Source organism: Echinops telfairi, unplaced genomic scaffold (genome assembly GCF_000313985.2).
Source record: "Echinops telfairi isolate 266 unplaced genomic scaffold, ASM31398v2 ScPeMD7_7412;HRSCAF=8450, whole genome shotgun sequence".
Taxonomy (NCBI): domain Eukaryota; kingdom Metazoa; phylum Chordata; class Mammalia; order Afrosoricida; family Tenrecidae; genus Echinops; species Echinops telfairi.
In genome coordinates this window covers 8,815,373-8,826,776 of record NW_022111312.1, presented here as the reverse complement: position 1 = coordinate 8,826,776, position 11,404 = coordinate 8,815,373, and the positions used below count along the sequence as shown (strand labels likewise).

Genomic DNA, 11,404 nt, shown 5'->3' with positions numbered 1-11,404 from the left:
GTTCTGAGAGAGTCAAGGAGACCTCTTGAGATCCACCCAAGGGCATCCCAGGGGACAGGCTGCTCAGAGGCTCTCCTGGTCCCCACAACTCTTCCGTGTGCTGCTTTCAGTCTCCGTTCCCACAGCTGAGCGCCTGTCCCCAGGCTCCAGTGGTCCCACACACCCTTTCACCCTGCCGCAGCCCCTTCCTCAAGGGCACGAGGGCTCAGCAAGTTGTTCCCGGTTCCCCACTCTCACCCATCCCTGTATGACCAGGCTGCCCTCAGCGAAGGGCTAAGATGGGAGATGTTTAACTACCAGCCAGACTGAGCCAATCTGAGGTGGCCCCTGTGTGCTGGGGTGCTAGGCTAGATGGCAACTTTGCCAGGGTGGGTATGAGGGGTTGGGGTGGGTGGGGGTGCTCAGAGTAACCCATGGTGAGTGGTTATTGTTCACCCAGTCACTTCTGACTCTTGGTGACCCCCAGGTGTGTGCAGAGTAGAACCCTATTGGTCCTTCGGGTGCAGGTTGCCAGGCCTCGGGTGGATTGAACCACTGACTTTTCAGCTACCTAACCATCCTTGGCTTAACTGTGGGTGGCCCACAGGTCACAGTTGGTCAGTGGCTAGTTCTATGGCAACAACCAGGCCAGCTCTGATGCTGAACGCCAGCTGAAGAACCTCTGTCCAAAGCCACGGTAGTGGCCATTCTAACTGGCCTGTGAACCCCCAGCCCCTGTTTCCCTGGAGGCCTCCCCAAGTCAACGCACTGCCATGAGTCGATTCCGACTGGTTGGCGCGTATAGGGCAGGGCAGAACTTCTCCTGGGGATTTCGGAAGCTGTAACTCTTTATTTACAGCGGCCTCGTGGTGGACGGCTCTCCTCTGACACACAGGGCTGCAGGGAGCAGGTGGAGGCATCGGTGACCTATTGGCATTCTCATTTGCTTTGGTGAGGCAGCTGCCCGATACCGGCAGCCCTGCTCTCCCCACGGGCCTTGCTAGGAAGGGGCTTCACGTGGCTTTGGTTCCCCGCCTCAGTCTGGCCATCCGGTGGTGCCCAGGATTCCACCAGGCCCCACCCTTCCTATTCACTCTCCCTCCCTTCCTCTCTCCCCCTCGGTGCAGCTCCTCCTCCCTTTGCTCCAGCCCCACACCCTGAAGGAAGGCCGTCTTTCTGCCTCCCTTGTGCGGTTGGTGGATGCTGCGGGGCAGGTAGAGCAGGCAGCCTTCCCAAGATACCAGGTCATATGCGTGGCCTTCAGAGAGGGGCTGTCTTGATGGGCACGGAGGTCCCCCTTCGCCCTACACACAGGCCAGAGTAGCCTGCTGCATCTCCGTGTGTGGATCGGGTAACTCCGCCACAGGATGAGACTTGCTGCCCAGTGTGCACGGCATGGGGGTCCTGTGGCAGGTTGGCACAAACATACCGTCCCCTTCAGCTTCACAGATCCTGGGAGTATTGCCAGAGAAGGGTGCCGTGGAGAGAGAGACCCTAGATTTCAGGCCCCAGACCCTCGCTTCCCCTGGCCCACCCTGAAATCATGAGCTGGGGGTTCCAAGCCAAAGTCACCCTGCTGGACCACTTGTGTGGATGCCACTGCTGAGCAGGAGCCTGAACTATTTTGCAAACCTTCACTGGACGCACAGAGGACAGACGAGGGGACTTCCAAAGAAGCCATGAGGGCAGGGAAGTGAGAGAGGATGGAATGTTCCCGTGAACTTTCCGAAGTCTCTCTTACTCTCATGGAAGACAAACCAACAAACAAGTGGCCAATGAGTCGCCTCACTGCTGGGGGGAGGTGGGGGGCTCGGGGGTGCAAAGGAAAGCTGCCCCCGTCAGATTGTTCCAGCGGGGACCTTTGAGGGTGGGGGCTGAGTGCTGCCCTCGGCTGGCCGTGGAGCCCCCATGGGCAGTCTGGCTCAGGGACTCCGCTCTCGGGGCTTTACTTACTGGATTTTCTTTGTGAAGTTCTTGGAAACGATACTGCCTTCTTGCTGCTTCTCTTCGTGGTTGCCTGGAAGGGAAGGGAATGAGTCCTACGTCAGTGTCCATGCCCCGTGGATGGCACTCGGGCCACAACTCAAATACCATGCCTTCTCCTGCCTCGCTCTGCGGCTTCAGCCCGCACCCCAGGCTGGCCAAGAGGATGGAGGAAGGCGGCCGGTCGGAAGGGAGGCCTTGGCCTTGGATGGAGGCGGCTCTGTTGTTGTTGTCCCGTTGATGTTCAGTCCACAGCAACCCCCAGGGATGGACTAGAACTGCCCCCCACCCCCCCCAACCAGGGCTTCCCAGGCCCCATCTCTACAGGAGCCCAGTCCAGGACTTTCTCCTGTGGAGCAGCTGTGGGTGGCTTTGAACTTGTCTCTTTCTGTCGGCTGCTAAGGGTCAGCAGCTGGGTGCGTCACTGCCGAATGCAGCTGAATGGCCGCACCAGGCCCGTTTGCTGTAGGAGAGCTCAGACACCAGGCTGCAGGTTATGTCCACTGCCAGTTTCTCATCTGAGAAACCCCCCACCCGCTCTGTGGGCTTGCCCCTTGTGTCACAGGCCATCCAGGGATAGGTGGTAGGGAAGAGGAGAGTTTAAGTCCTGAGGGCTGGCTGCAGCCTCAGCTCGCTTTTGCAGACTGGTAAACGAGGACTTTGAGTTCATTACAACTCAGGGTGCCCCTGGAGGGGTTGGAGGAGGACTTGCCCCAGAGGCTTTTCTGTGGCTCTTTTTCTCCAAGCAGATCGCCAGTCCTTTCCTTCAAGGGGCCCGCGGGTGGGTAGGCTCCAATCTCCCGAGTCTGGCTTAGCAGCCTAGCACATGAACTGTTTGTCCTCGGGGAAAGGACACGAGATTAAATGCCACAGCTGTGACAGTCCACGTGCCCCAGCGCGGCCGGGGTAGCAGGGGGGAGAAAGTGGAATTATAAAGAAGAGTGGGCCCACCCTGGCTTTCATCCTACCACTTGTGTAACCAATTCTGACCCTCTCAGCCCCTCCCCACTGTTCTTTCCTTTCATGGGCAGAGTCTCTGGTTTGCTTTAAACAAACGGGGGCTGGGACGTGGGCTGTTGGTGGATCACATTACACCCTGGCTGGCCAGGCCACATTCCAGAGCCCACACTGCAGGGCAGCTCTGTGGGCTTCTGAGTCTACACTGCAGGGAACATTATGGGTTGGAGTCACCTTTTGCAGCCCACTTTGTTGTTGTTATCATTAAAAAAAAAACCCAAGGGAGGGAAAGAAGAGGTGCTGATAATAAGAGCTCAAATAGAAAGTATCTAGACCAGAATGATGGCAACATATGTACAGATAGGCTTGATACGATTGATGTGTGGATCGCTGTAAGAGCCCCTAATAAAATGATCTTTTAATTAAAAGAGCCCCTAATAAAATGATCTTTTAATTTAAAAATATTTTTTAAACCCAAACTGGTAGTTATCCCTTTGTTAATAGCATTTTCCTCATTATAAGGTGAACGTGTTGTGGAGGTTGGGAAATTTAGGGGAAAAAGAGAGAGAGAAAAAATCCAAAGCACCCATCATCCCACCACCCTGGAGAAACCACTGATGATGTTTTTGTAAAAGTCTTTCCAGACTCTGCATTGTTTCTTAGAAACACCTCGATGATGTCCAGGCAGTCTCCGGGTAAGAACAAGATCATCTACCGTGGCTTTTTAAAGTCTTTAAAGTGGAATTGGTCAGTGAGTCAGAGTAGGGCAGACGGCAGACTGGGTTAAATCTTGGGCTGCTGACTTCAAAGTCAGCTGCTCCAGGGAAGAAAGAGGGGGCTGGCTGCTTCCGCAGAGACCCACCGTCTTGAAAACTAAGGAGGGGTTCTGCTCTGCCCTGTGCTGTGGCTATGAGTTCGAATCTACTTGGTGGCAGTGGTTCATTTGGGGCGGGGGGGCGGGGTCATCGATTGGAAAGCCGCACAGGCAGAGGTGCAGGTGAAGGTGATTGTCATGAAGACCTCCTTGCCAAGAGCCGTGGGTGCCATCCTTTCAAAGGGAGGCAAATTTACATACCATTCAAGGGCAAGCGCAGGCTCTCCCCGAGTCGTATAGACATCTATTCCATGTTCTCTCGAACGGGATCACTCTGTATATTGCATGTTAAAATTGCTAGTGCATGATAATTCTCTCCCCCCATGGCTCCAAGTGTTCCTGGCTGGGTGTTCGTTGACTGGCTGCTCAGCACACAGAGTGAGCCTGGCCGAGGGTCTCTGGGCAGGCCTGGCCCTGGGCATTGAGAGGGGTCCTGACTGCATGGCCATCCGTCTGCTCCCTGGGCCAGCCATGTCTCTCAGGTCAATGCCAAGGCCCAGGATTCCTAAGACTTGATCCGTGCTGCCAAGCTGCTCTCAGGACAGGCTCTGCCAGTTGATTCTTTCTCGAAGGGCAGGAAGGGGTCCGTTTACAGAAACGCATTTGCTTTTACACTGGTATGTCAGCCTCGCCAGAACATGCGATTCTGTGAATGGGAGTGGCTTCTGTGCTGCCAAGCCCATGACCACCAGCTGTGGCCTGAGCCGCTCCAGTCAGTCACCTCCCTTAAGCCCAGGCTTCGCAAGGCCTGCTTCCCCCCGGGGAGAGGACATGGCTCTGACTCAGCCCTTCTGCATCCGGGAATCCTCGGACAGAATTGCTGCCCTGGAAATACCACTTGATGAAGCTGATAAAAATAACTCCAGCCAACCCTTCCTACCGGTGGCAACCACGGTTCAAAGCACCTCTGTACTTGTCTCCAGAGCAGCTTCTGTGCGAAGGGAGGTACCTGAGTTGTGACCATCGTGTGGACTGGGAAATCGGAAGTTTAGAGGGGCTAAGGGACTTGCCATGGTCACACAGCTTTGAAGGGATGGGGCAAAGCTTCAGAAGCCCAAAGATGGGCCAGGAAGGCTGGGTGTTTGTATTGAGCCCTTGTTCTCTGACTTTTCTGATCTTCTCTGAACCTCAGTTGATTCTTCTCTGAAGTGGGGTGACACTCCCCACCTGGCTGAGCTCCTGGAAGACGGAATAAGGTATAATATGGACACTTCTTGATGACCCGCATCTGTAGTTTCTGTTGATGTCTGAGAATAGGATTGCTTCCCGGAAGCCCAGTCTGATCCCTAACCTTGCCCTGAAGTCTTGGTTCAGGAGGATGTCGGAGGAACAAGGACATGCAGCTCTGAGATTTCCGTCAAAAAGGAGTCTGAGGAGGGGGTTGTCTGGCTGAAAGAGTGTTAACAGGTGGACCATCTTAGAGTTTCCTTTGCCTATGTTTGCATATGCAGATTGGTTGGGGGGGCCTAGTTTAGGGATTATGGGTGAGTTTTACTTTACTCTCTTTGTTTCCGACCTGCATTTTCAAAAGCCATTAAAATATTCCAGGTGTATAGATGGCAACGAGGCACACCTATGGTTTCTTTGTAAAAAGTCATCACCGTCTAGAGGCCAGGGGATGCCAGTGGCCCTCAAAGCTGCCCTTCCTGTTCCTGCCTCAGAGGTTGACAGGGAGCGGTCAGGAGTGGGCGCTGCCCCTAGCTGAAGAAAGGAGGTGCTGTGTCCAGGAAAGGCCCTGGCCCAGGGATTATGGAGAGGGTGAGGGGAGTACGGCCTCAGTGCTTTCCAGTCTCTTCCCAAAGGCCCGTGAAGGGAACATATTTTGGGTGGAGGCTGCAGGGTGGGGTGCAGAAGGGCGGTGGTGACGAAGCTTGCCTAGTCCGGCAGCCATGGCCCTGAGATTCACAAGCTCCCTTAGCAAAGGCAGAGCTCTGATAAGGCCTGTAGGATGGAGACCTGCTCTTAGATTTGTTTCATCTGGCACCAGGTACGGCGGAGGTAGCCGAGGCCCTAGAGGGATCACCTGTTCCTGTTCTGGTTTCTCAGGTGCCTGGTAACACCGTGGACCCAGTGGTTTGGCACAGTGGGTGGCTTCACCTCTCAGTGAGAGTGGTGGTGGAACTGAGGCCCTGGAGGTGGTCAGACTGGGCAGGCCCACACAGAACTGGGCCTAGTTATCCTGAGCAGGAGCAGGGCAGGCAGACATGGCTTTGGATCTCAGAGAAGTGAGGCATTTCAGGTGAGCCTCAGTTCTCCCCTCTCTCAAATGGCCATTGCCTGCAGGTCCTCGTGCAGAATGAGGGAGGCAGCCTATGTACAGGCCCAGGGCTCAGTGTAAAGTGGGTACTGCTGGATTGATGGTCACCGGGAGATGTCCCTTTAAACCCCTGATGCCCTGCACATACACTGAAGAGACAGGTTGCTCATGGTATAGGTGTGAGGCATTTTACAACCTAAATAGGTTTTGCCCAAATCCTTGTCCTATTTAAGCATCCAGCATCCCCATTTGACAGAGAGAGAAACTGAAACCCCACGGTCCACCTCAAGCTGGGCTCCAGGCCTGGCACTGCCAGCCCTCACCTGTTGAGAACCACCCACAAGGGATGGAGGATAAGCCCTCTAGTTTGGACAGAAGGGTGGCCTGGCACCTTGAGGTGTGGGAGCACCTCAGCCCTGGCCTGGGTCCTTCTGGGATTCTCGTCACGGTGAGGTGGGGGAGGGGGGCTCCAGGCCGGCGTTGTCAACCAGCTCTCTTCTACAGACTCTGCAGATACTGCCTCGAGTTGTCTGCCTGTCTGTGGTCGGCCCTGCAGCCTTGCGGGAGGGAGAGTGCCACAGTTCCCATCCTGCTGCTGGGAAAGCCGAGGCTCGGGGCAGATGACAGCCTGCCTGTCCACATCCGTCCAGCTACAGGCAGGGTGGCCCGCTCCCGTGAAGGCTGACAGTCTCAGAAGGCCGATTTAAGGTCTCTGGGAGTCAGAATTGACTTGATGGCCGCGTGCTTGATATATTCTGTTCGTGAACTAAAGTGCTGGGGTTCGACCCAGCAGCTACCATGTATGATGTATGCGTAAGGTGACCAGATTTTAACATTGGTAAAGCATTGGTAAAGCGGGATACTATTGACCGGGGTGGGCGTGGGTGGGGGGGGTTTCTTGATTAAAAATTTGGTCTTCCCGTTCTCCCGCCGTTCCCTAGCTTCTCCAGCATTCTTCCAAAAATTGGGACTTTTAAAAACGTCACGGGACGTGGTACAAATTATTAAAAAGCGGGACTGTCCTGCCAAAAGCGGGATGTCTGGTCACCTTATGTATGGGGGCTGCGCCAGGTGCCTGGCCCTTTAATAATAGCAGCAGCAGCAGTAACCAGACAGACTGCTCAGAGGCCAAGCAGCCTGTCCACCCTCACTCTGCACAGCAGTCCTGGTAAGGAATAGCCACAACGAGCCCATTTCCAGGGAGAGAAACTGAGAGTTGGAGAGGTTAAACCATGTGCATATCCAGACAGCTTGTGGCAGCAGCAGGCTCGGAACTGGCCCTGGACTGTCCAGTCGGCCCAGCCACCCCTCGGCCGGCCCAGCCCAGCCCAGTGGGCAGCCCCTGCCTGCCTCCTACTGTCACGCCCTCCACGGGCCTCTGATGTTTACCATTCAGCCTGCTTGCCTTTGAAACTCCCCTGAATGCTGCCAGGGCTTGTCCCTGCCCTGCCGGTCTCGCGCAGCCACTTTTATTGATTTCTGGCGCCAGGCCTCTGCCAGGAACATGCTCTTTTTAATGGAGCCTTAATTGGCAGGGAAGCGAGAGAGAGCTCTTTGTGTGGTTCCTGGGAGCTGAGCACCCGGCCCGGCGCCTCCTCTTTCCCAGTCCCCAGAGCTTGCCCTCCCCCAGGCTGGACAGGCCCCGGATGATGACTCACCGTGTGACCTTGGACTGTCCCCCCACACCTCAGTCACCTGGGCTGCACAGTGGGATCGGAGATGGGGCCTCTTGGGGACAGGGCATACTAACACTGCCATCCGGAGACATTGAAAACCTATTTTTCCTGACTGCTCTGTGCCTCGGTTTCCGCATATCTCCCGGGGCTGCTGCTGCTGTGGGGACTCAGAGCTCGGGGCTCTCAGGACAGGACAGCCCTGTGGGGCCTCAGTGCCCTGTCAGTGACAAGTGAGGCTGCTCAGGACCCTCGATGGTCACCCACACGGTCATGGCTTTGCATCCAAGTGTCCCTTCCACACCCTGCTGTGTGCCCTGTTTCTTCTTTGCTCTCTCCAGTCCCCACCCGTTGTTCAGCCCGTTCTTCTTGTGGCCTTCTTGTAGGCGGCTTCTGCCTGCCTGCCCGCCTGCCCCTGCACACAGACCCCCCCAAGGCTGGGCGGGTAGTGTGGGGGAGGGGAGAGCTTTTCCATGCCGCAGCTCTGCGGGCTGCATTCCTCAGCCCTGAAGTCACCTGGGACTTGTTGCCACCACTGCCGGCCAGCCGGCCCCTGCCCCGCTCAGGATACTAGGCTGTTCCTGGTCCCCGACTCACCAGACACCTCCACGTAGCCGTCCTTGGTCTTCACCAGCAGCTCCTCGGGCTTGAAGCTGTGCACGTTCACACACACCTTCCAGGGCTCCCCGGGGAAGGGCGGGGGGCTCCTGCCCTCTGCAGGCACCCCAAACCTTGCTGTGGTGGTGGGCCCTCGGGGAACCATACCCGACCTCAGGGTGCCCGGCCAGCCCGAGGAGAGCCGAGGCAGGGCCCAGTCGGGCCAGGAAGCGGTGAGGTCGTCAGGGAAGGGGTCCATGCCGAAGCCATCATCGAGCAGGCGGGAGGAGAGAGCCGAGTCCCGGAAGGGGTCTCGGCGGAGGCGGCTGGGGTAGTGGCAGGAGAAGGGCATCTGGCCGTCGGCCATGGTGCTGCCGAGCTGGAGGGAAACGGAGGCTCAGCGAGAGGGAGCCCCTGCCAAGGTCACGTGCAAGGTGGTGGCGGTGGGCTGGTGTTCCGTCACAGGAAGGCTGCTCTTCCGCCGGGCCCCCAAAGCAGAACCATCCACTCCACGACAGGCGACCAGTGGCTGGTCCCAGCCCCCAGGGACTCCGTCACCCGCAGTCTCACAGGCGGCCCCTCTCCCCGGCCTCACCAGAAATCAGCAAGCCACCCCTGTCTGTCCGCCAGGCTGCCCAGGCTCACAGCCAGTGCCGCTGGGGCGAGGGAGCCAGGAGCTTAATCAACTCTGGGTTGAGCCTAGAAACTTCTCGTTGCTCCTGGGTCTGGAGGCTGCTATTTATCTGGGGCTGAAGGCTGGAGGCGGGTTCTGCAAACCCTCCTGTCACCCTAGTATTCGGAGGTGATGATCCAGCCCAGGAGAATCAGCTGAGGGAACAGCTGGGCTGGGAGGGGCTGTGGCCTCCCACTTTAGCCAGCCTCTTCCCCTGTCCGGACACTTTCTCCTCCCCCACTGTCACCAGCTCCGCCCTCGGCTCCTTCTCAGGAGCAGCCTGGCTGGAGCAAACTCCCTAGCCGGCTGGCCGACCAACCAGCCGGTGGGGCCTAAGTCCCAGCTATTAATAACCCTCCCGCCTGCCTGAGGACTCAGGTCACCCTCTGGAAATACCTTCCCGTGTCCCCTCCCCCTGGGAGACCCGTATAAGGATGAGACACACCACCAAACCCAGGGGGCACAAAAGCAGGTGGCCCTGGGCCAGAGTCCCCCACCTATCGCTGTGGGACCCTCCTGTCAAGGGGACGCCATGACACAGCCCCCTCATGCTGGGTCACACAGGAGGCCACCTGCACTGGGCATCCAGCAGCCTGATTCACACATTCATAGTTTTCATGTTTGTCATCCCTGACCTGAGGCTTGCTGGGTGCCAGGTGCTGGAAGCTGAGGCGCCCCTCGGAGCAGCAGGGTGGCACGGCTGTGGTTGGCTGCTGAGTCAGCTCCAACCCTTGGCGACTGCCCTTCTACCAGCGCCAGCCAAGCACCCTGCAACTAACTCACTGCCATTCAGTTCCTCTGACTCCTAGCGACCCCACAGAACCGCTCCTATGAGTTTCCCAGACTGTACGCTTCACGGGGGTAGAAAGCCCTCTTTCTCCTGAGGAGCGGTTGATGGTTTTGAACTGCCTACCTTGTGGGTTGAATCCCAAGTGGTAATAACTGCGCCTCGCAGGCTCTTTCTATATTGGTTACACATCGAAGGTCCCTGGTAATCCTGTGCTGGTTTTTGCAACATTGTGTCTCTGTGTCACATTTTAGTGATTCTCACGATATTTCAAACTTTCCCATCATGCTTTTGCACACTTAGTAGATGATAGGAGCATAGCGTGGAAACACGAGTCTTACCTGCACTAGGAAACCCACAGATGCCATGTGCTGGCCTGGAACCACACCGGCACGTCTCTCAGGCCGGCCGGCCGGCGTCGGCTCAGTATCTGCTGTGATCCTGAGGGTTTCAGGAGCTGACTTTGGAAGCAGGCCCGGGGAAAACAAAAACACTGCCATCGAGGAGATTCCAACTCACGGTGACCCTCTAACCCAGCGGTTCTCAACCTGTGGGTCACGACCCCTCTGGGGGTCAAATGACCCTTTCACAGGGGTCGCCCGATTCATAACAGTAGCAAAATGACAGTGATGAAGTAGCATCAAAAATAATTTTATGGTTGAGGGAGGGGCACCACAATAAGGGATTGTATGAAAGGGTCGTGGCATTAGGAAGGTTGAGAACCATTGCTCTAAACCGTGGTTTCTGAGAGTGTAACTTTTAATGGAAGTAGAAAGCCTCATCTTTCTTCCAAGGGGTGGCTGGTGGATTCAAACTGCTTACCTTGCGGATTGCAGCCCAGCATGTAACGGCACCAGGGCTCCTTGGACGTGGGCCACCAGGGATTTGCTTCCGATTGTCTCTTAGTGTGGAAGCTCCGCTGAATCCTGTCTACCACAAGTGACCAAGCTGTCCTGCTTAGCGTTAAGCACCCTAGCAACGCTCAAGCCACCACAGTACGGCAGGCGGACAGATGGATGATGGAACAGCCCGGAAAGGCTATGCTAGTCTGCCATTTCACACGGTTGGAAACTGCCTCTGAACAAACGGTTGCTGTGCTGAGACTGTCAAGCAACAAGAACGAGCAGGACACACCGCCCTGGGCACACGTGCTGCCAAAGACCTGAAGAACGTTAACAAAGCAGACATCGCCCGAAAGACCAAGGGGTCCCTGATTCCAGCCAGGGCATTTTTAAACACCTCATACCCATCCTAAGACTGGATGGCGCGTAAGGAAGACTGAAGAATGGATGCCCGGGAATAGTGTGTTGAGGACGGATATGGAATATCCTGTGGCCTGTCGGGAGAATGAGCAAACGTGGGAGGGAGAGGGTGAGACTTCTTCTGCGCTTTGGACGTGTTACCAGGAGAGACCTGCCCCAAGCCTGGGGACGGAGGGTCTCCAGGGGCTGGACTGATACCGGGGCTGCCTGAGGAGCATGATGCAGATGGCATCCAAGAAGGCAGAAGGCCCTGGCAGAACCCCAAGTCCAGAGAGCCCTGTCTTTAGCCATCTCCCCTATTTCCAGGAATCCTGGAGCAAGAATTGATAAGTGATCCTCAGGACCCCTCGGGCTCTGGTTCC

General features: G+C 56.5%; 1 protein-coding gene across 1 annotated transcript; it reads right to left on the bottom strand.

The window, feature by feature from the left end:
* Nucleotides 1-1,846: 1,846 nt before the first annotated feature.
* On the bottom strand, nt 1,847-9,156 carry HSPB8 (heat shock protein family B (small) member 8). The gene is made up of 2 exons (XM_004709560.2): nt 8,321-9,156; nt 1,847-1,996 (listed from the first exon to the last, which is right to left on the bottom strand). Exons 1-2 carry the CDS (start codon nt 8,685-8,687, stop codon nt 1,929-1,931), a joined length of 435 nt encoding a protein of 144 aa, XP_004709617.1. The 5' UTR covers nt 8,688-9,156; the 3' UTR covers nt 1,847-1,928.
* Between the last annotated feature and the right edge of the window lie 2,248 nt (nt 9,157-11,404).

What these genes read in the sequence shown, in the direction of transcription:
- HSPB8 (XM_004709560.2), bottom strand. Translation starts at nt 8,687, where the DNA reads ATGGCCGACGGCCAGATGCCCTTCTCCTGCCACTACCCCAGCCGCCTC. An exon ending in CGGCTACGTGGAGGTGTCTG is followed by an intron (nt 1,997 to 8,320) that starts GTGAGTCGGGGA and finishes CTTCCCTTCCAG; the next exon opens with GCAACCACGAAGAGAAGCAG.